Source organism: Thermobia domestica, chromosome 4, assembly GCF_964235325.1.
Source record: "Thermobia domestica chromosome 4, izTheDome1.hap1.1, whole genome shotgun sequence".
Taxonomy (NCBI): domain Eukaryota; kingdom Metazoa; phylum Arthropoda; class Insecta; order Zygentoma; family Lepismatidae; genus Thermobia; species Thermobia domestica.
In genome coordinates, this window is record NC_137457.1 from 210075954 (window position 1) to 210101894 (window position 25941).

Genomic DNA, 25941 nt, shown 5'->3' on the forward strand with positions numbered 1-25941 from the left:
GTTAACATCCATAGAAGCAGCAAATGTTTGTAAAAAGGTATTAAGGAAAATTTGGAAATATTAAGAACTGAAGTAGCTTTAAAGGTTTAATAATAATAATAATAATAATAATAATAATAATAATAATAATAATAATAATAATAATAATAATATCAATTTCCCATGATGAATGCGAGAAAAAATTAAGCATCCGACCTAAATTTCTTCATAAAACTATGTCGGTTTGATGGGTAAAAATAATCGAATTTTAATGTATGTCTGTTGTGTAATATACCAATAATGAGTAGCAAGTATTACAGTACCAATGGGAATGTAAAAACGCAACAGCTACTTCTAATGAGAGTACGAAATATCTCCCAGATCTTTTCTTTATATTGTAATAGCGTCAAATTACCATTTGTTGGTGGCATGATTGTCTTACTTCCTCCCACACTCGTATGTTCGATTTTGCATGCCTGAACTGGTGAGTGGGTGCATCCACGGTTCATTAAGTTTGGCCTCAAGGCGGCGCGGAGGGGCACGCGTAAGCGAAAAGGAAGATCTATTCACAAATTGCTGCTTGGGTAATCACAACTTAACAAACGTGAAAGTTATTATGAAGTGCTCAATATTAGAGAAGAAAGTTTAGGACGTCCTTCAACTGTTGTTTTAAAATTCATCTTATTCTTTTAAATGTTTGAAGATAATTTTGAAATGAAATTATATACGAGGGTCATCCAAATAAAAAGGAACATTTCTGGTGAAACACAAACAACGAATAAGATGTACATGGTGCAGAAACTACATAGGTTTAGGTTTACGTTATGTTGGTGATGTTATTTTTTGCCATACACATTCAAGCACTTCCCTTAGCATGATACCAATTTTTCTAAATCACCATTGTGTTTTGTTGCTGCAATGTATTCCAAACGTCTTTGACTCCACAGTTAGGGGCAGGGTGTTTAATGACAGAGTGTCTTTCAACTTCCAGAACAAAAGAAATCAGAAACTTTACCAGAGTCCGAATCATACATTTAGTTGCACTCTCAGCTTCGTAGGACATAACCAGGGCTCACAACCCGACAACTTTCATGTTCATGACTATACCATATTGCCGCTTTCCTCGAACTCAAGGGTCGTAAGTTGAGTATGCTGTTCCTTCTTTCCGGAAAGAAATTTCCCATCTGCTCATAAACTAAAAGATACTGTTATACATAGTTGAATACATTGGCGACAACAAAATACGACCACATAGTAGCAGTGTCCTTTTTCTTTTGTTAAAGTTTGAGCGCCACTTTTTATTTCAGAGGTCCTTGCTGGTCTTCTTATCTTACATAGTATTTGTATTAAGATAAGTAGCCTGCTTTCCTAGCCCTTTTCGCGAAGCTAGCTCGATCGCTTGTGGCATTAATCTACACGTCACAGTTTGCCAGCATTTTAGTCAAAGTCAGTCCATAGTCTTTTGATTGGAATTTTCAAGATGCATCAATTTTGTTATCTAAAAGTCATTCTGAAACGTTCCAGAGGACTTGCAAATAAGCTAGATCTTACGCTATTTGACCAATGTCAATTAGTCCACCAGAGATCAATTATTGACAGTCATCTATTCACTAGCCCGCTACAGATAAACAAAATAACAACGATTGATACAGACCCGGAGCACACTCAAAATTTTATGTTGGGATAGGTACACATTTTCGGGGCGTCCAATACTACAAGAAATTACGTCTATGTAATATTAATCTTCACCCGAAATACGATAAGTAACTGTTAACTATTACCAACTAGATTCTCACGAAGAATATAGAAGTAGAATGTTTTTATAAGAAAAGAAAGCCTGGAGATGAAGTGTAAAGTCAAATCTTAATGATACATCAATCATTTCTCTGCTAACAAGTATAATTTTCTTAAGAAAGTGTACAAATGCAAACTATGTCGAGTTACGACATTTTTTGTCGGGGAGGGAAGTTCGAACCCGATGAACCTCCCGTGTTGTGTGCTTCTGATATAGGCAGTACAACACAGACTAACGCAGGCTACCTCTCACGATTTGCCGGTCGACGCGTTGGCTACCCTTGGTGTATAGAAAGATTAGTATCATGCTATGAATATGCATGGTGAATATGTTGGAAAACAGAATAAGGAGTGTCTTACATAATTCTTTTGTCCGCATCATTTCACACCATTTTTTTTTTTCTTTTTCGGTTATCCATTACCAGTAGTTTCATGTTGCAAGAATAAATCTTGTATGCCAAAGGAGGCGAAACAATAAACTTAAAGAGAATGACTGGTGAAACAATAAATTTAAGAGTGGTGAAATGGAGAGGATGAGAAGAAGCAGAGGATCTAGAAAAGTCGCGGACGCGTAATATCCAACGAAAGCTCACATAACCGGAATCGGACCACAAGATCTTCGCATCGGAGATAAGTGTTCTATTACTGAACCACCGTGGCCCTTAATAACGATTTTGAAATGCAGGTGAAAAAAAAAACTACATGATGAAAATTAGAAACCGAAAGAACGCAATACATTAACAGCGTTGTATCTTAAATCATCATCAATAATAACAATTATTATAAACTGCTGAAGACAGTAAAGAGGATCATGCAAAGTTTCAATATCGTCCGGTAGATGGAAACCGCTGGAGGATGTTTAGTATACTGCTATTTAACGAAACGATGTATGAGCTCTACCATCCTATAATTAGGGGCCACAGTGGCTCAGTGGTAGAGCATTCACCTCTGGTGCATAGGGTCCTTGGTTCGATCCCAGCTCGCGCCAAGTGGTGGACAAACACCGTGTGCGTAAGGTTTCTCGGGGTTCTCTCGTTTCCTCCTACTTTCTTCATTCCATCATTTCACTCATTTCTCATCATCATCATCTCCTTTAGCCTAGCCGGCATAACAATGGGATGTATAACTTAAAGATTTCATTTCATTCTACAATTATACTCCGTATTTCAACAGCAGAAAATGAGGTCTAGATAGGCAACCGTTAGTTAAGTCATGGTTATTCGTTAAGATGTTAACGGATTGACTCCATTAACAAGCTCGGTCGACTTAATCGCTCTAGCTATTTATTGAAATAGACGTAATTCAAAAATTCACTTTCGTTGAAGAGTTAACGTGTGGAGTAACGTATATACTAACATTGTAATCATATAAGGTTCACTTGCCTTATTCTAATAATGAGAAGAAGAAGAAGAAGAAGAAAGGCTAACCAATTGAGGCTAAGTACCCTACTAAGGATAAAATCTGAGTGAGGATAAAATTCAGTGATATTTGGAGAAAATATTTATTTTTTCTTATAAGGAAAGACTAATAATCAAGAAGGTTGTGAGAAAGAAATTATCGATGTTCATGTTTGATCAAAAAAAGAAGTCGGAGAAGTTGAATTATTTCCCTTATCCTTAACTGTTTTTAACCTAAAGATAGCAGGAGTATGATTTTTAAACCAAGAAGAAAACATATAATATGCTTCATAATTATTACTACTTTTCTTTTTTCTTTATTTTTTATTTGTTTATAAATTTATTTTACATTTATTGTATATGCATCTCAAATTTGGTGGAAAATTAAGCTCCTTTTGCATTCACTGGTTTTAACTTCAAGAACAGAGAACTCGTTCATTTCTCTTTCGTATTTTCTTTGCACCAGGCTATGCAAGACGTTGGCCTAGAGTTTAAGGTGAAATTCGAACCAGGGAAATGCGTTCAATATTCTTTTGCCAAATCCAAGTGAATTGAACCTGGATCATATGCACCAAAGGTCCATGCGCTAGCCACTATACCAGCGAGGAGAATTAGAAGATATTTCTTGAGCTAGAAAGAAAGCTTACACCATATTTAATCGAACTCGAGTAAATTTTGCGAAAGTTATGGTAGAGCATACATACAAGCACACGGAAGTTGAGTCGAACGGTAAAAGCTCACTTACGCTTGCTTCCTTATCACTCTTGCATCAAATAAAAGATTACAAATGCAAATTCATCAGCGCTTCATGTAAGTCAGAAATTTTACTGCATTTTATTGTTATTAAACATTTTTTTTTCAGTCTCGATAAATATATTTTAAGATGAATAACAGATACTGAATCGATGTAATTGGGATATTATTCCTTTCACTTCCAGGAGAGCTAAGAAATGTAGGTTACTTCAAATGATTGGCTCAGCAGGGACACTAAACGCAATAAAGAATTCATAAAGCTTGCATTGTAAATTAGCTTCATATGACCAGAACCTCCATACGCGTATAGGCATATACATATATTAGACCTAGAAAGTGAATGTTAAAATCTTTGTTGCGATCATGAACTTTACTGCCCATCGAGACCTATAAACGGCAATGTCATATCTTCTGACTCTTTAATCTTGAATTGAAAGTTCTACAATTTCATTCTTATAGTTTACTAGATTCACCACGTACTACTAATACATCTAATAGACATTTGTCGCATTGGTATACCATTTCGTACTAATACACTGTCCAAGTCCTGCTATCTTCAGGGAGAAAAAGAGAAAGCTTTTTTGTACTTATGAATTGACTGCGAAACGGTTGGTGCTGTCCTCTGTTGAGCATAACAGGTACTTCCACCAGCTGAATTCCGTTGAGAAACCACACAGAACACGAGTGACGAAAATATAGAACTTGAATACGCAACAACACAAGAAAGGAAATTAATTTGGACAATAAAACGATCATGCAGCACAAGTGTAACAGAGCCTAGCCCTGGCCAGCTAGAAAACGTACATATATGGAGAAAGGGTTGGTGGAAAACCAGAAGAGTAAAGTATTTTTGTTTTACAGCATTACAAATTAAGAAACTATGATGGGGACTGCAGTGGCTCAGTGGTAGAGCACTCATCTTTGATGCGTGGGGTACCTGGTTCGATCTCAGCTCACGCCAGGTGCGTTTTGTAGCAAACAAATACCGTGGATTTTCTCGAAATTTTCCGTTCTCTTCTACTTCCGCCATTCCATTTCTTTCATCAGCATTATGTCTTCCTTAGCCTCGGAACTCAATTGTAGGACGTTAAATTTAACGAAAAGTAACTTCGAAAATCTATTATGCTGAGAAAATAAAGAATTGAGTTTCATAGATATCCTGGCTGCGGTATTATATAGAAACAACGTAGATCCGCAAGTGAAGTGCGACAGAATCTGAACACGCCAAGTAGAGATGTAGGGGAGTAATGCAATTGTGAAGATAAAAGAGGATATAAGAATGCTTAGATAAGCCTCTGGTAAATGTAATCCGGGATACATAAAATAATTCAAATGTGACATAGGAGAGATGTGGAGAATTTCGGAGCGAGTTGAATTAATTAAAAATAAATTCCTATCTAGTATAGATGCAGTGTTAGATTGCACAAATAGACTATATATACAAGAAGAGTACTGAACAAAATTATTTACAACAGTAACGAAATTTTTAAGAATGAAATAAAATTTCTAGTTTTTACGTCCCGCCTTTGTGGTCTTTATGCTAAAGGAAACAGATTAAAGTGAATGGTTACGAAATGAGAATGTGGGAGGAAACGGGACAATCCCGGGAAAACTCACGGACATGACACTGACCACAAACTAGCATGACCGGAGATCAAACTAGGAATAATGAAAATTTAAAAACATGTGTATATTATTAGATGACAACATTATTTCCGTATATAATGGTTGAGGATGAGGATAGGATAGTTTGAGATGACTGAAAAGTTACAAGATTTCATTAGAACCATCTAAAAGTCATGTGCTTTGAGCCAAATTCATGTTGTTCAAGTTCACAAATGGAACACAATTAGATTTACTTTGAATAGAAGTTTTGATTAATTTGGTAGCCTTCTAAAGTTCCTAGCACACGCAAATTACATGGAAGAATAAGCGGATTTAATTGTAGAAATGAAAGACTTAAATGGTTCATATATTGAAGTCTTCTGAAATTCAAATAAGCCAAAAATAAATAAATGAAATAAAATAAGATCATAAGTGTGACATATGGAAATGGAATTCCGAAAATATGATTTCAGCACATCCAACTCGCACCCTCAAAAACGTAATATAAAATCTAATTGCAAAATCATTGAAAATATTACGCCATACAAACAGCCAAGTGATTTAGTAATTTAAATTTCGTAAACAGATTTGTACGAGTATAGCACATAATGGCTGTTGTGCAATATTCATTAGTACTAGACAGATAGATTATGGCTAAAGAAAGTGAATGATTTCGTGAAATCCCGAAGGGAAATCTTTTATATTACTGAACAACAGAATATTAATGTACTCGTGAATAATGAATGGGAGTAATCTGCAGAAAGAGACACTTGAATCTTGCTTGAAGATGGAGGTGTCGATAAAGTCAGTAGCCGAATTACAACTTTTCTTCCAACTTAATAACTAATCCAAACCAGTCTTTTAAACTATTTTTTTGCATCTTGCTCCTCATCTGGTTTGACAGTCTAAGAGGCTTGATTTATAGAGTTAATCTTTATTTTCTTACATCCACCACCATGCACAGTTAATCAAAGACATCAGTTGTTGTAGGACACTAATTTTTGCTTCGGTGGTCCCACCCTATGACTCTTTTCAAGATTCACTAAGAAATATGCAGAAGGTGCTACAATTCCTAAAGGTTTTTTAAAGTGCTTTTTTCAGTGCCTAATCTCTTTTCTGTAATTCTTGACATGAATAAAATGCTGATGAATTCCGTTGAGAATACGAACAGATTCACAGTCGAGGACCTTGGTCTGCACCCTATAGTCAGTTGAAGATCATTTCGCTTTCTGTATACGTGTGCCCATCTACAACTGCTGGGAACTCTTTTGCATTAGTTTTACTCCATGTTTCCAAAACCTTACTTTCTGATTATACCGAACAGATTAAAAAAAAAAAACTCTAGAGTGTGTGATACGTTACTATATCTTTCTCTGGGAGGTGCTTGACTTGAAAGCACCGCCCAATTTCACCAACATGTTGTCCACATACTTGCACGCTGTTTTACTTTTCCACCGTGACAGCAAGCAAACGTGATCATCATATATATATGTGTTCACATGTAACCTATTTTAAAAATGCAATCGCCTCCTTCTTTAATCTTTTTTTTTTCTATCCTTAGCACCTTCTACGTAGGTGTACAGAAATATACGGAGGGAATTAACTCTATAGGTAAGCATCTTCTCCAAGTTAGCAGCATGCAAAAATAGCGAGCGAAAGAGAGAGAAGAAATTCCCAATCAGGGTTCAGGAACCTAGTAACTAAAGCCGATTCGCTGCGGTTGATGGTTCTTCGTCAATCAATTGATTGAAAGACAGCGACTGCCACGCCATTTTATCGCAAAGAAAATTGAACTTGAGATTTTAAGATGACCAATAACTTTGGAGAAGAATAAAATTTATTCACTAACATTGTTTTTTTTTTTTTATGTTCGCTCGTCTGTTTTGTTTTATATTGTCTTCTAACTTTTGCTTTATGTTTTGCCTCTTGATGAAGAAAAGAGCATCGCACCCAAAGAACTTTATTTGCTTCCAAGTCAAGTTGTTTCCGAAAGGAGTCATTATTCTTTATGAAGAAAGATAAACATACGTTTAATCTTCCTTAACTTTTATAGCCTTCTTCGTCAAAAATGCCGAACAATACAAAATGAAATCTGATATGAAACCAACTGAAAGGAATGATTAGGTAAATCAGTAAGATACTCTCAAATGCTTTTAATATCTCCTGTTTTATTTACTGAGTCGAAGCTTCTTAAATTATCTTTGTAACAAAAAACAAAAAAGTAATAATATCTTTAGCTTTCTGCACTACAGTAGGTTCTGCAGACTATCTTTTCTCCTAGCCTAAAGACAGCATTGTTATGATGTATAAAGGGAGAATATTACAAAAGCGAAGGGCAATCTGGAAATGATACCAGTAAAATGCAGAGACATGAATATACTGAAGGTGCCTTCCATTTCAACTCAGGCAAAAAAATATAAAATTGTACCATCACCATCTCAGATATTGTTGAAACTTTTTTTTATAGCAACTAGACATGTTTTTAAGAGACCCATATTTTTTTGTTTTGTCGAAAAAAAATTTCCCGCCAAGTAATGGGCCACCAAAGACGAGGAGTACAATTTATGAATTGTAGAAGACATGGAAAATGGTCAACTTCGGAGCCTCACCATTCGGCTATCGAGACAGGTAGAGTTATAATTCTTGTTGTGGTATGTACATAGGGATATAAATAAACTATATTTTATCATAGTTTGGTTTGCGCATGCGTATCTTTTTGTACATAAATTAACGAATGAACGTCAATTTATCTGAAAAGTCGAAGTTTGCGAATTTTTTTCGAGCACTTCCGGTTCGAATTTTAAAATTCTGTTTTCACGGTTGGTAAGACCTAGTTACCCGCTTTCCGAAACAAATTTTGTATCGCTTCTGTGTGCAACCGTTTTGTCGCAAAAAATTCGAGAAATTGTAAAATTTTCAAAAATCGCCATTTTTGGGCGCCATTTTCTCGAAAACACCATCTTTTAAAATTCTGAAATTTTGTGAGATGGTTCAACTTTACATGAATAATAAACACACCAAATTCCATTCTCGACCAATGCTTCATGAATTAACTGCAGCCTTTTAAAGTTAGCGAAGTATCGTTAACTTTGATGTCACAGTTAGCAACACTGGGAACAATAAACGTGCAATGATTTGATGATGATTGTGGTTCACATTCATTAAATGAAGAATAAAAGGTTTTCTTGACTGTTTTTTTTATTATTTTGATCAAAAAGGCTCTCTGAAATAGTAAAATGAGCCCCCCCTACTCCTCCGTTTTCTTAAACCGAAATAATCTGAGGTGGAAATTACGATTACGAAACACATAAATTTCAAGTTCACTTACTTAAAATGGTCTTCGGAAACAAAATTTCACTGTTTTTATTATTATTATTTTTTTTTACATGGACCAATCATTTGCTTCGTTTGTGTCTTCTTCGCTAATAGCATGAAACCGTGCAGGTGCTCCAATAGGCGTTGGTTCACTCACAAGTCATCCAGGAGTGGATCTAGGGGCACGATGCCCCGCCCCCCCAGAAGAAGAAACTTTCTTATTTTATATACAAATAAAACCCACCCCAGAGTTTGGAGCTCTTAAAAGTAGCTCTAAGTAGCACTATTACAACCCCCCCCCCCCAGAAGTCTGTCGTGGATCCGCCCCTGCGTAGCAAATTGTCGATAGTCAGAAAACACTTATTTTCACTTCTCTTATGCTCTTCTGGAAACCTGTATCCTGCTGAAGGTCCATGTAGAAGCATAAACAGCATTTCAACTTCAGATAATTCATGATTTATTCATATTTCTGCTACGCACCACTGGTTACCATACGTATATGTATGTAACAAAAGTTCCTTTTTGCAGATTTCTTAAATCTACACTTTGAATTGCAGAAGTTCGAATTTAGGGGAAGCATGAAGTTAGTTCATGGTGACCCGTTACTGCCATAAAAACTTCGCAATTTTCCGAAAGCCAAAGATAACTTCGTTGAGTACCAGTTACCGGTCGCATACTTTCCCTTTTTTCTTCCGGAAGTCGTCGAATTCAGTTCCAGGTAACAAAACGAGAGTAATACCCGGAGTTTGTACTTGCACTATACTCACGAATTCTCCTGCGGTTTTAGTGGGGACGCGGTGGCTCAGTGGTAGAGCGTTCACTTCCAGTGCTTGGGGTCCCTGGTTCAATCCCAGCTCGTGCCGTTCTGCATTCCACCATTTCATTCATTTCTCATAATCACCGTCTCCTTTAGCCTAACCGGCATAACCGTGGAACGTAAAACTTAAAGATTTCATTTCATTTTTTTCTTCTGCGGTTTTAATACTGTGTATCTGTTTTAGCCTAAGGTTATGCCGCGTTGCCACATTCTTTACACCCCCCTTCCCCATACCGTCGCAGAGACCCTTACATGGCCGGTTTCACTGCCTTATTGGACCTGTCTGCATCTCGAACATCTGAAAGCGATTTTTAAAGTGGGATACAGTACCATCAGAAATCACTGACACGGTTTGGGAAATTGTAGATACCTATTTTCACGTATTCAAACCTTTTTCTAAAAAATATTTTTTCGCTTTTCTTCGAGTATTTTTAGAATCTTGTCTATGACTGAGTACATGAGCCAAATCGTGTGTTTTATCGCCGTTTATTACAACAAAACTGTCAGTTGTTTCATATTCCGGTGATATCTCTTGAATTTCACTTTGCAGAATAACAGTCCAGTTTTCAACGAAGTCCACATGAAGTAAAATAGAATTTGTATCTTGAAATTTTATACGGTGCTTTTCGGTAGCAATTAATTCTATTTGGATTTTCTTGATGTAGTCATGAATTACAATACTTACAGTTAAACCAGCAATTACGATACGAAAACAGAAAATGGCACAGTTTTTTAACGAGATCATTATTCTCCCATACGGCATACGTAACACTTTCATTTTCATCAGGATCAATAACTAAAGACTCCACACTTCTTCCTTCCACTCCAGGACATTCACCACATTCTTGAGGAAGACAGCTGTCATTTTCTACGGATTATACTACTGAAGGAAATAGGTCACTCATGACAGCTTCAATACAGGCTGCACCTTTGATTTGTAGCAACTCAGTAGCAACTAACTTAAAATTTGCACAATACACACACCCACACTTTCCTCGCAGGTTTCGGACTGACCCACTTTAGTCGAATACTATAAAATTCCGAGTGACCCGTTCTTATGTTGGGATTGTTCTGTTTAAAAAGTCAGTAAATTTCTTTAAAACGTAAGGAAACGTTTCGATTTTTTAAATATTTTGTCCTTTTTCGATCATTGTAATGACATCATACTCAATTGAGACTTTGTATGGAGCATTCCAAATCATACTGAGGTAATAGTTTAGGCTTTTTATAGATCATCAGAATTTATTGGATGGCCATTTCAAGTAAACTTAAAATTTGTGTGTTTCGTAATCGTAATTTCCACGTCACATTACTTCGGTTTAAGAAAACGGAGGAGTAGGGGGGGGCTAATTTTACTTTTTTAAAGAGCCTTTTTGATCAAAATAATAAAAAAAACAGTCAAGAAAACCTTTTATTCTTCATTTAATGAATGTGAACCACAATCATCATCAAATCATTGCACGTTTATTGTTCCCAGTGTTGCTAACTGTGACATCAAAGTTAACGATACTTCGCTAACTTTAAAAGGCTGCAGTTAATTCATGAAGCATTGGTCGAGAATGGAATTTGGTGTGTTTATTATTCATGTAAAGTTGAACCATCTCACAAAATTTCAGAATTTTAAAAGATGGTGTTTTCGAGAAAATGGCGCCCAAAAATGGCGATTTTTGAAAATTTTACAATTTCTCGAATTTTTTGCGACAAAACGGTTGCACACAGAAGCGATACAAAATTTGTTTCGGAAAGCGGGTAACTAGGTCTTACCAACCGTGAAAACAGAATTTTAAAATTCGAACCGGAAGTGCTCGAAAAAAATTCGCAAACTTCGACTTTTCAGATAAATTGACGTTCATTTGTTAATTTATGTACAAAAAGATACGCATGCGCAAACCAAACTATGATAAAATATAGTTTATTTATATCCCTATGTACATACCACAACAAGAATTATAACTCTACCTGTCTCGATAGCCAAATGGCGAGGCTCCGAAGTTGACCATTTTCCATGTCTTCTACAATTCATAAATTGTACTCCCCGTCTTTGGTGGCCCATTACTTGGCGGGAAAATTTTTTTCGACAAAACAAAAAAATATGGGTCTCTTAAATACATGTCTAGTTGCTATAAAAAAAGTTTCAACAATATCTGAGATGGTGATGGTACATGCTCTGCCTGAATTGAAATGGAAGGCACCTGAAGTAAGTATTGGCCAAATGTAGGAAAGAATAGTTTGACTAAGACACCAACAGAATACGAAAAGGATTAGCACATTGTAGAGGGTAGGATACTACGAATATAGCACTGACAGAATATAGGGATTGGAAAGACAGTCAAGAACGTATCAGTAGGATCTACAAAGGAGAGTAATTTGAACAAGGTATCTATAGTGTAGAGAATCAAGTAAATGAAGGAGGGAACGATACAATCCAGAGAGGAAGGTAGTCTGAAGAAGTTACTTGTACGATATATGAGGACGATTGTAGGTATGAAGAAGGTAGTGTAGAGCGAAGAGAACGACATAATCTGAAAAGGAGAAAAACACTCTGAAGAAGGTATGGTGTAATGATAGTAAAGTACTCTATAGAGATACTTTAATAGCTTTGCCACAGTAAATAGTATAGAGATCTTGCAACACTATGATAAACTAATTAGTAAAATTATTAATGCATAATTAATTATGAAACTTATTTATTTATTAAACAATCACTAGATACAGCTCAGAAGAATAAATGCCTCTATTTAAATCCTGAATGACAAAACGAATCAACTGAAACGTGACACTACAAAACTTGCAACATACTGTAATGAGATAAATTAAATTTATTGGGATCACGATTCCTGAATGAAAGTACATTTTTAGAAGAACCTTTTTAATTACCTTTTAGATTTACAAATCATGGAAAGTTTTAGAACCATGTTCATCCATTTGTCTGTCTATCGACAGGTATCAGAGTCAAAACACCAAGAGATAGAAGGATTTTTCTTTCTTTGATTCAGCATTCCAAGAATAGATTCCATCTCAGTTATTACTCCCCTATTTGTAGCGGAACTAGATTTCTCGTTTCTGTTATCATCGGACCTCCACTTATCAAAAGCCATAAGAGATAGCAAGAATATTTTTATTTGATTCAACGCACCAAAGGTGCCCCCAGAGATACCAAGATTTTTCGTTACTTTGATTCAGAATTCCAAAAATATATTCCATCTCAACCATTATTCCTTATTTAAACCGGACATTGTAGGTGTCTAGTTTCTACTTTCAACGTTGGATTTCTATAGAGCATAAACAATGAGAGATGACACAAAATATTCTATTTTTAATGTTGATTCGGAGTCAAACAAATAGGCTCCATCACCGCCGTCCACAATATAAAACTGCTCATTTGTTTAAGATCATACTCCAAAGGTTTGTCAGAAAGTGGAAACATGGTCTTGAGTTGCTTTGTATAAATCATTTTTGTTGTTTGGTTGTAAAATTGGGATATTATTAGTATATAAGTATGAAATATTCGTTTTTAATTTAAAGAGATAAGGAAAAGTATGTAATTCAGTATTTGGAAAAACGACGAAAAGCAAAATCTAACAAATTATTGCTAAATTTGTCAAACCGTAAATTGAAAAATAGGTTGACGAAAATGATACCAACATTTTAGTATAACTTATTCCAGATTTAAAATGAATTTTAAAACCATTTTATGTCTATTGTTTCGTTTACGTCTCATAGTCGTTTTATCTCTAAAGATAGTAAAAGAAACATAAGCCCGAACGAATTATAACAAGACATTCTTCAAGTATTGACTAAAAATTGCAGAAAAAAAGCACTTGAATGAAAAAACATTCAATCGTTTTACTGGAGTCAAACTCAGCCAAAGTTATCTCTCTGAAAAAAAAAATTGTTTCAAAATAGCTATAATTTTACTATCATCTACTTACAGAAGGAGTAACAGAAGTATGTTATTTCTTGATGCAATAGATTCATAATAGAATGACTGATGAAGTTTTACTTACTATAATATCTTGATTTCCAATCATCTGCATTTTTTCATAAAACTGTCCTAAATAATACGTAATTTATCAAAAAGTCTCTGAGCATCTTCCATCATATGAGAATATTTTTTTCTTTTCAGAGTCTTTAAGAATGAACTCATTTCGAAAAGATTACGTACTAATTGGTAATTTTATTAATTTTTGTTTTTAGAAAAGATATTTAAATAGGGTATTTCTTAAGTTTCATCAGCTCACTTAAACAACAACTACACTATTTTAAAGAAACGAGATAAAGGTTGAGCGAGAAACAATATTCAAAATTTAATATATATATAGTGAAAATATTTATGTATTTCTTTCAGAAAGTTAATCTCTTCAAAGTAGTTTTCCCCTCTTTAAATAACTAAAACACTTACACCACTTAAGTAACATTCCTTCCAAGCCAGTTACTCATGATTTTCTGTTACCTCCCCTACTTCCGTTTTTCTTTTACTGCTATTTTTAAATTTGTAGTTAGTGCAGTTAAAAAACATCATGATATTAATCCATGCATATTAAGATAAGTTCGTGACAATTCAACATTAGCTTGTTATGATAAGTTCCCATGAAACAAGACTAAAGGAAAAGAACTTTCATAAACACTTACCCATGCCGCTATCAAAACTCCTTGCGTGCCACATCATTGGGTGGCTTGTCACCACTGGAGGGGGTTGAGGATACCGCCTCTCTTCTTTCGTTTTAGACTTTGCGAAGTTAGGAATCCTAGCCCTCAAGCCGCAGTAATAAGGATCATCTGTAAAAGCATTAATAAAAACAGCTTCTTTTAGTAAAAATCACTCATATTTTTCAAAGGTAAAGAGTATTGTTAGATCAATATTTACATAGCTTTCGTCTAACATGAATATCGCTCTTTCACTTTCAACTTTATCCTCCTCAATTAATGGTCCGATTGGGAAAGCCAATATGAATAATTCTTAATGGAGTTTTTTCATAAAGAAATCATAAGTAGGTATTTGTTCATCCGCATAAAGTTCTTGATTAGTGTGAAGTACCACCTTATTTTTAAAGGACATCATATGAAAGAAAAATATTATGAAACAACAAAGAATATTATTTATATGGAATTCTTTATATGCCTTTGAACAGAATACACAATAATATAAGTAAGTATACTCTACTTAAGTACTTCTTGAGGTATTTAGATTTCATATTTTTGGAAATACGAGATATACCTAGGTACATATTTACTATGAAACATATTTTCTCTGTCATTTTCTCGAACTTTAACTAGCATAAAGTTAAATTTACATCAAATGATTTTAGTGTATTGTGTACTTTCAGTTCAAACACGTCAGTTACAGGTATAGTAAAATTTGTATAAATTGGTTATTTTTAGTTCTCCAGAAAATATTCATCTTGCATACTTGCAACCAACATCATATGGTTATAACTACATGATATCACAAATACGTAGTAAATTAACGAATATATATCACTTCCCCGATAGTTTCTTTTCTAGTTACTCTTAAATAAAGCAAAATTCAAATTTAATATTTAATATTCTATTACTTCCTAATATTGTGAAATAAAATTCAGTCAATTAGTCTTGTTGAAATGTTTCGAATAGTTAAAAAAAATCAATCATCACCAATGAACTATCCAATAAATAAGACAGAATTTCACAGACTACTATTTCACTTAGCTCAAAACATGAATTATATGAGACTCTTTCTTTTCTCTCTCTCTTTTTTTTAAATCTAGATGCCATGTAAATAAATGATCAACAATCTCACTCTGCAATTAAGAAGTCCCACGTCCGAATTCTGCCTCAGCTTTATCTACGACTTTTTCTTAGCTCCATCAGATTAACGCTAAGTTTGTAAATTCAAACCTAGACATTACCAACTTTCTTTAAAATATATCTACTTTGTTGTTTTCACCATTGCTTCACAACACTCAAATCTGAATAACTAAATAAAATCAAACTAACTAGATAGGTTAATATAACATTTCCTTTCTTTCACCAGAATCCTGTTAAAATATATGAATAGTTCACATATTACTGTTTCAATATTTATACATGTTGAAAAAATCACTGGCGTCCAACGATGTAGACTCCATACACAAATAATATAATACTGAGGCTTTATAATTTATTTTCGTACTTAAAAATCGACAGACAAATTTTAAGATTATCTTATTTTTAGATGCGTGAAAAGTAGGTAAGACTGGTGACCAAATTAGAAAAGTGTAATATTTTTATTGCACTAATTTTTCGGAATATTTAATTTATGACGTAAGTAGGCTATTAAGTATTTTCGATTATATTTTTTTGTTTTTGCAATTTGGTTATATTTTGTTGAAAGAAATCAACTCGCAAAACTATAAATCGCCTTTAAAAATATTAAAAGACAAATACTTAATAATGAACTGATTTATAATACCTTTTATGTAAGTTTCTAATTACATTTAATTTTAACTGATTTTGCTCTTAACTGTTTCAAATGCAATGGCGTAGTGTGTGTCTTACAAAGGAACTTTTTCTGGTGTCACACGAAATGTGGAACGATACTATTGTCATTCGAATTGTGTTAGTGAACAAGAAAATCCACAGGCGGGAAAAACACTCGATCGCAACCGTTCCGTACTTGTGGGGAGAAGAGTAGTGGCACTGCCAACACAACACGTTGTGGATAATGAGACAAAATATGGCGCGAGTTCGATGGAAATATGCATAGATGAGCAGTTAAACATATACTACAATGTTACATTATATTCGACAATACTCTGACAAGTGAGGGCAGAGGCGTAGCACGAAGAGGGCGGGTAGCGTGGAGTATATCATAGGGGAAAACTTCCATAGAAGGTATGAATATATATGAGCCGGACTTGAGAGAAATAGCATAGTAATATATCATGGACATGGTGAAGAGTAGAAAGTCAAGGGGGCAACGGCCCCCACCTTTCTGAACTGATCTTTCAATGTATAGTGGTAGTATTGGACTTTGCAGTGCATTCACATAGGGGCATATATTGTTGTCTTGCTTTTATGTCATCGTCATCATCATCATAAACATATGAAAATGAATGCCTACATGTATACAACAGTCTATGCACATTGGACCCTACGGACAATCCCCTCCATAGCTCTCTTTTTTCTATTTCTGCTTCACAGTGTCATCTACAGGCTGTCTATAGTTTGTGGTTGATTACTTGATCATGTATTATTACTGTACCATTCCCCTGACGTCTTGCTTCTCCACTTTCCTCAATTATATGGACATTTTACTTGCGCTTACCCGCCCCTTCCTCTGTCGTTATGTGCTACGCCTCTGCCCTCACTTGTCAGAGTATTGTCGAATATAATATCACATTGTAGTATATGTTGTGCTTCTACGCATATTTTCATCAAACTCGCTCCATATTTCGTCTCATTATCCACAACGTGTTGTGTTGCCTGTGCCCCTCCTCCCCTTCATAAGTACGGAACGATTGCGATCGAGGGGTTTTCCCGCCTATGGACTTTCTTGTTTACTAATACAAATCGATTGGCCATAGTCTGGTTCCATATTTCGTGTGACACCAGAAAAAGTTCCCTTGTTACAGGGATAATAGAGTGTTCATCATAAAGCAAATCCATAACAAGTTGTAAAGAAGGTTGACTATTTCTCGACAGAAAATTGAGAGCTTATATTGACCCTCGTACTACTTAACAACATAATGTGCCTGCCCGCGTTGGCTACTTTCTATAGAATACAGTTCGATTCATTATATCATTATATTCTACGTCCTGGGGATGTTGTTTGGAACTGATCTTTAATGTGTAAAATGCATGTAAAACAAATGTGTAAAATCTGGATATCTTCTATTTAACATAGATAAGATGTAACATCATTACGTACTAAATATTATCATGAGAGAGCAAATCTGATTAGCGCAATTAAGGATTTACATCACACCACCAAGCTGTATCCGAACTGATAATTCAATACTTTATAAACACGTAGTATAAAATACAGAAAAAGTTAGAAAGAGGGGAGACGACTGAAGATACATCCTTTACAGATCATATTGATCTCGTGAAGTGAAAAACATGAAGAAGATTCAATTCTTCTGTGATATCCCTCAATCTTCACTTATGTAAAGACTTTTGTTATGGAATCAGCAAAGAAAATTAACAACTGGGTAGAAAACTTGAGGAAAAGCTATGAAGAATACGGAACAGAGATAAATCTTAGAAAGACGTAAACAGTAGTAGTTGTTCGAAGGGAATGAGCTGTAAAAATCAGTGTAGGAACAGGAACCAGGAATTACTTTTCGTTATTAGGATCATGGGCGGCGATTAGAGGGGGCAAAGGGGGGCAGTTGCCCCCGCACTTTTTTTTAAGTAGCCAATTAATGTATATAGTTTCATTTGGAAATGTAACGATTTTGTATGTGTTACTGATTAATAGGAAAAAATGCTGCCATTTCTTTAAATGTCGTAGCATATGCTTGTAGTATTTACTGTCTTTCATTTTGTAAGAGTAATAACATACATTTAATATCATGTGTGGAATTAAATATTAAGCTTTTCATTAATCCTCAGTTTCAATATAACTTTTGCAAAACAAGCATCATTATTCATTACTATGATTAATATTATCCTTTCTACTTATTTGTTTTGCAAATTTATTAAATAATCTGATCACACAATTTTCCAGACAGAATTTTAATATGTTCATGAGCAAGGAATAAAATCTCTTCTTACACTTTCGTTGTTTAAGAGTACAAAGGGCTAGTATCTACTTGCGTTGTTCTTCTCAATTTATTTAATAAACTATTATATACGATATACGGTATTTTAACTGAAAATATAGTATCCTATTAGTTATACAACCTTTCGTCAAACAAAATGTTAGAGACAACCAGGAAAACTAACATTTATATACAAATATTCAGATCATGTCTTGCCCCCTCACTTTTAACGTCCAACCGCCGCCATTGAAAATGTGGAATAAATGTTTCGTGTAGAATAATGTGTATGAAACAAATGTGAATACTAGGAACAAGCAATGAAAAATAAATGGAAACCAAACAACCGAAAGTAGTGTATAAAAAAGGGTTAAGAAAATTAGCTGGATGAAATTTAAAAGTAACGAGGACATTGGGAAGAAGACAGAAGAGAAAAATAATGTTAGAGATAGTCTAAAACATATAAGACACTAGATAGGACATTATCTAAGAAGAAAGTATATTCTACGAAACGTACGTGGACATGAGGCGTAAGGAAAATGGAGAAACAAAAAAAAGTGGTATATTAAAGTTGTTAATTCCTACGGCAAGACAAGCCTTGAAATACTGTGTTTTTGCAAATGCCCTACAAGTGATCGCAAATTATTTTTCGTATTCCTAAAATAAAAATAATTTCTAAAAAGTTTACGCTGAGTATTGTATTTTCATTATGGACAATGACTAATCAATTTTTAACGAGATACAACTATCAAAGGAAAAGAAACTAAATATTCGAAGCGAAATAAATGCTCCATCGTCTTTTCTAAAAAGTTAAAGAAAGGCTACCGTGAATAAACTAGTGTGAACAACAGCAAGAACCCAGCTTTGTTCTCCATGGAATCAAAACAAAAGTTAAAAGCTTGCGTGAGAACGATAAGCTGACATCATAGATTCTTCCGGCTTTTTATTTTTGGCCCCTGGACTTGTGATGTCAGACCTTCATTGTGATAGTTACGCAATTTTTGTACAAGGTGAAGTAGCAGTTACTTGTATACTTGCTTTATCAGATATGTAAATATAAGACCTCATGCAGATGGCGACTTTTAATTTTTGCATAATTAATTCTATTTAGTGTTGACGCCCCCTTTCTCTCTTATTGGCTCGTTTATTTGCGTATATATGTGTTTATTTCTTATCATGATAAAAACACCCTTAATAAATATGTTTGAACGCGCCCACCCTTGAGACACTTTTTTTTTTTTTTTTTTTTTAAATAACGAAAAGTGCCATTGAGATCCTTAATGGACATAAAATAGCATCAAGTCATAGAGAAACTAAATAACTGGGCGAAAACAGTAATTAAAAGTAAAGAGTTTTTCTTGATCATAAAAGAACTATTATAACATAATAAATATTAATTATGTGTACATTTGTCTTCGGTTAGTTCTGTTTCACGTGATGCTGATGTCTAAGTTTCTTTCCTGTTTGACACTTGAAACAGAATTGGAAGTCTTTGTTCCAGCTCTGACATCAGAAATATGAAGGTGGCGACTCATTGTTGCAGCTAACTATAAAACATTTGTTGTTGCAGCTACATAATATTAATCGTCTATAATATACTAGACGGTGTGACAATTACGCTCACACACTTAATTAATTGTTCTTATATTCAAATTAAAACATCTTTATATGTAAATTCAATTTATTTTAAAAAGTCAAGGAAAATTTTATTTTGTTTCATTTAGCAACCAAGCAACCTCTTTCATTTGTCCCAGGTAAAGAAGTTTCTCTGCTTTTCAGAAAAAAAAATATAAGACGGTAACCGCACTAATAGACCACCCACCGTTCTACCTCGCCAGTCGATGGTATTGTTACTCCAGCCATACTGTCGCACTACCTAAGTACCTCGATATCGCAAATATCACGTCACAGACACACAGGAACCAAATTTTTTATCTACAATCTTCGCAAGTGCTTATGAAACTCTTTAACATCACGTACGAGCCCAGAACAGACGCTAGAAACCCAAGCCAAATTATCAACCGATTTTTGGGAAATGGTGTCACGAACTTAAAGCGACGAATCAGAATCCGAAATTCAAAATTCACAAAGAGAAGAATGAAGCGTCTATTTTTTTTAAAAAAATAAAGAAAGCTGGGAGAACGCCTACACGGAAGAGAGGTTACTCTAAGTCGACACTTCATCGTGAAAACATCACCAACACGCGATTCATAAGCGTACGTCAACTCATATGTACATATATATATATATATATATTTAAGTGTTTAAATTTCAGAAAAATGGCTAGCTAGACACCCGTTAGCAGCCAGTTACTTAAATCACGCGTTATCCACAGCAACTTCGTCGTTACAAGATTATTTATACAAATATTTAAAACATCGACAGATAATTCTTATCATCTTACGGTAACGCTACATAAATGGTGATGTTGAAGTGAGTCTGTGATTCTATATACGTTGATTTCCCGCATAAAGTGCAAAGACAGGAAAAGTAGTGCGATGTATGGCGGATATATATATAAACTGTGCGAGTGAAATTTAAGTGCAGATGGATTTGATAAGTGACGCATCGTTGCATTTCAACAACATGGAGATGAAGGACGGAGACACGGGTTCGATCCCCGATACTCGAGACAGATGCCTTGCCACAGGAAGACCCAGACGCTTCAGACAAACGAGGACCTCTTCTCCGGGAGTTGAATCCAGAGGACAGCGGGGTCTGAGAAGGGACATTAGGAAGCATTGTGACGGTCAGTTAAGTACAGTGCAGTTTTCTTCTGAAGTGTGGAAATATAAGCGGAAGGACTTATTAAGGTAGGACAAAGTATTCTGCTATTTTCTTTATTGAAGAAGGACTATGGCCAATATTTCCGTGATTCGTGATCTCCATACTCACCTTTTCCTAGAAACTTCGGGACATTGTTTATTCATACGGAACTGTCCGTAAACATTTAGAGCATTTTTTTTTCTTTCTTTTTAAAAGAAGTCAGCAAATAGCCTAATGCCTTGGTTGCATTTCCAAAATTAATTCACGGATATAGGAACTATTAATTTCATTCTTGAATAAGTACCATAAAGTTTTGATTATTATACTAGTGAAATTTGTATACATTGATTTGATCTTCAATCATGCATTTATTTGTAATCGTAATGTGTCAATATTTAGATCCTTGAAGCCGTCATTATAATCATTTATATGCAATCCAGTATTTATTTATATCAAGTATGAATTATTTCTCTTTTAAACATAAATCGCGTTTAAGATGTGTGAATGTAATGTAATTTCTGTTTTGAGTAAACTATGATTTAGCGTCAAAGTCTAGTTTTTCAAATTTTAACATTTGTATAGGTTGTGTTAGGGAAATATGTGTCAGAGCGGTAAACAGGCTTAATATGATTTTATTGTAACTTGTCAATTTTTATTATACTCATTCTTAAAAGAAACAATCAATATAAAGGTTCCAAAGACGTGCTATGTTGAGTAAGTTTCAGACAAATAAGTGTAAATACTCTTATCTCGTAATATCGTTAGCGGCTCATAAATAAGGTAAACAATTTAAGATACTCGAGTAAATCCCTTCGGAGGTACCTATCTGAGCAACGAACGCAGATAGGGTCCATAGCTATGGAGAAACGTTTATTCGCAAAAGAAGGAATCAGTGAGAAAATCAGAAAGCGTCGACAATGTAATTATTTTGATCAATTGGCCAAATTATAATAATAGTAGTACTATATATATATATATATATATATATATATATATATTTCTGTGTAGTGTATTTGAATATGAAATATTTGTGTAGTTAGTGTTGTGTAACGATTTTTATTGTGAATTGTATTATTTACCAACTGATATAGTATGTGTACAAAGCTATGTTTTGTTTATGCAAATCTTTTAATATTGAAAATTCATTAGCGTTCATTAGAAACAGTACACTAAATTTTCTCAAAAGCATACTATCGCTTCTAAACTATTTCTCCAGTAAGTCTTGCAAGCAACCTAAATCATTAATTCTTTCATTCCGCAATCCGATTCTTAAACTTATTTCCATTTCTTTTATTAATAAAAAGAGGTAGTAACTGTGGGCGAATTACTTAATAGTCGTTTATGTCTATGGGGAAAACAATAAATCATTTTGCTAATTAATATTCAGTTTAATAGAAATTTTTGTTTGTATAACTACGTCATAGTAATTATAAAGAATCGAATATTGTCAGTTTAGTTGAGTAGAAATAGATTGTTGCTAAATTTTATAGTCAAGATTGAATAATTTGAATATTACGTTGTACAGTGAAGAATGTGTTGAGAGAAATCATATTATTTGGTCAAAACAGTCAAAAGTCTGATTCATTTTCAGTAAAGTCAATTAATTCATTTTTTTTTGTAAATCCAAATTAACTTTCTTGTTGATTTTTGTAGATATCACCTTATTTCTCGTTAAATTTATTAAAAGTCTATTTGACGTTAGAACCAAAGCATTTATGTGGTTATTATTTCAAAGATATGCCTATTTCTTTAACCGGTATTAGCATACCTAGAAGAACTGAAAAAGTTGAAATACGGTTACATTGACCATCAGAAATTTTTTATCTAAATTAACTCATTTTTTTTAACTTTAAATTAAACTTTCCTTATTTGTTGCTTTTTTTTTTAACTATTTTTGCTATCTCCACACACTTCGGTGACAGAGTGATAGTCAGTGTAGCCAACTGAACAAGCCATTAGCGAAAAATCTTTCTTTCAGCTTTGCAGCTTGTGAGATTTTTGCTCCGCATGTTTAAATCACTTAACTATTAACTACGCACCTGTTTTCCTAGCGCCTTGGAGACACCGTTATGGGGAAAACAGGATCGATTAGACATTAGGTCATCTTTCGTTATATATATATATATATCATTTTTTTTTTAATTCCTAACCATCTTAGCAAAACTGTATCTTTACCTTGGAGAACTGAAGTTCGAGCCCCGTGGAGTCAACTTCAATTCTCCAAACTCTCATTCATTTTTTTTATTTGTGTAATAGGCAGATGAGTTGTCGCTCATCAATACCATTCACTTTTCAAGTACAAGGTCAGGTATTCATTTCTCTGATGCATATTAGGCTCATCCGTGAGTGCCTTAATTATTCATTCTAGTTCAGATTAAATATGCAAATTAGAGATAAGGAATCGAATTCCGAAAACAATACGTTTCATATTCTTCGTCGCCCAAATACGTAAGATCTGCTTATTCGTAATATCACGCAGTAATTCTATTTGGCAGCCCGAGCGGAAATTTTCCTTTAATTATTAGTTATTTTCAATCGTTGCAAAACTTAGCGCCCGAGACAATAGCATTATCATTACCAAACTTGGCTTCCAATACCGGAACCCCCAGTGTTACAAGAAATGGCGCAACCGAACTAGGACCATAGTACAATGTGACAAGAAATGGCTTCCCGAACAGGAACCCGAATGCGTAGTTAATTTTATTTAAAGGACCCGAATGCGTAGTTAATTTTATTTAAAGGACCCGAATGCGTAGTTAATCTTATTTCAGGAACCCGAATGCGTAGTTAATCTTATTTGAAGGACCAACATGCGTAGTTAATTTTATTTCAGGACCGAAAAGCGTAGTAAGCGTTAAAAAAAAAAAAGTAGGAAATTTAGTTTGGAGAAGCATACATAGTAAATTTCGAACAGCGAACGAAAACAGTAATCAAGTCTATTACGTAATACTAAAATTAAGAATGGGAAGCGTGATAGGAAATTAGGTAACTTTGTATTCAAAGAATCATTATTTCGAGATTACCCGTAGGGAACGATTAAGCGTTCTACTCCCCCTCGCAACCAATTTTATTTCATTTCAGCACATGCGTAAATAATAATAATAATAATAATAATAATAATAATAATTGTTCTTACCTCATGTTTGTTTGTTAGTTTGTGTGATTGGAAGAGAAAAGAGATACACCATTTTCTTTGTTAAAAAAAAAAGAGAAGAAAAGAAGGAAAGAAGAAAACAAAAAGGTAATGCACCAGGTAAGCGACTAATATAAGTGAACATGCAAATTCTTGGCATATTGATGCATAAATTTAGCTAAGTGTGTTTCTAGTGAATAACATTAGTATTAACATAATTATATATTCATATATAGATATAGGTTTAGAATAGGTTAGATTTAATACTTTTATTTACACATGCATTTTATTACTTACATATTATTGTGTTTTAGATATTTTATCTGTTAATTAATACGCTATTTGTATATACACATAAATATACATGTGAATATATTTTAAAAAATTAAAAAAAAAATAGAATGAACTAAGTTGTTGTGGAAAACGTGTGGTACTAAAGTAGCTTGGCATGCTACATTGATGAAATAGTAATATTTTTGCGTATTAAGGTGAACTTAGAGTACGAAATTTAGAGTGATTGACAGCATAGGTCAGATAATTAGAATTAATTTTAGACAAATTTTAATAAGAATCATTCTGACAATCCAGTTATTTAAGTCTACTTGCAGATGCCACAGTTGAGGCCATCTACCTTGAGGCAACGACCAAGAAACAGGATGTCTGCCATGGAAGAAGCACAACGTTGTCGCACGTGTGGACGTGACCTATGGGAACAGGATTTGGATCCCACGGATGAGGCTCAAAATTGTCCTGAATGTGGTGACCAGAGGAATACAAGTCCAGTTATGGAAAATGATGTCACTCAAGGAAGTAGAGACAACATTCAACAGCATCACAGGCCGAACAGCACTAATGGCGATTTTCAGGAATCTCTTCTATCAGCGTTACATGAGTTCATGAGACAACTAAAAGAAGAAAACAAGAAAAACGAAGAATTTAGAGAAGAACAGAGGAAGAAAAACGAAGAATTTATAGAAGAACAGAGGAAGAATATAGAAGAACAGAACAAGAAAAACGAAGAATTTCGAGAAGCACAGAGGAAGAAAATAGAAGAACTAGATAGAAAACTTGACAAGTTCATGGAAAAACAAGACCATTTGGCAGAATACCTCTCGAGGAAACGACAGGAGCAAGCCAGGAGACTGGACGAACATGAGAAGTCAAACACGGAAGTACTGGAGGAACTTCCATCAGAAGCAATTGTGCAGGATACACACCAGGAGGTCAAACAGACCCCCACACCTGCAGAGATAAGCACAAGTGTTTCCAACGCTGTGAACGCTCCAAAATTCAAGAGCAAACGTAAACTGCGTGGAAGAATGATCCCTGGGAGGACAAGAATACAACCAAGACGAAACAAAAATACAAGAATGAAAGGTTTCCACGACAAACGTACAGGATGGCAACGCAGCCATAACTACTGCAGGAGGAATAATCACCTGAAGGTACGGAGAAAACAGGCCGAAGACTCCAGAAATGTAGAAGGAAAAGGAGTACTTGAGTTCGAGGACCAAGATTCATGGACAACTTACAACGGCCAGAGAAGTCCATGTGACCGGCAACATATACACAGTCAGTCCAGAGCAGTAGAGACACAGGAGATAAGTGACGACAACTGGCAGAACGAAGCAAATCCGCCAAGAAGTTATTTTCATGATGCAG

The 25941-nt window shown here is 34.5% G+C and overlaps 1 protein-coding gene across 6 annotated transcripts in view; it reads right to left on the reverse strand.

Moving 5' to 3' along the window:
• Positions 1 to 25941, reverse strand: part of exp (expansion) — an 857631-nt gene that overhangs the window by 18869 nt on the left and 812821 nt on the right. For all 6 annotated transcript variants that reach the window (XR_014131199.1, XR_014131200.1, XM_081755448.1 and 3 more), the window contains exon 9: positions 14293 to 14439. Coding sequence is in view for 4 of the 6 variants with exons in the window: in XM_081755448.1 (XP_081611574.1) it covers positions 14293 to 14439 (147 nt within the window). In the remaining 2 variants the exon portion in view is untranslated. The remainder of the gene's footprint in view (positions 1 to 14292; positions 14440 to 25941) is intronic.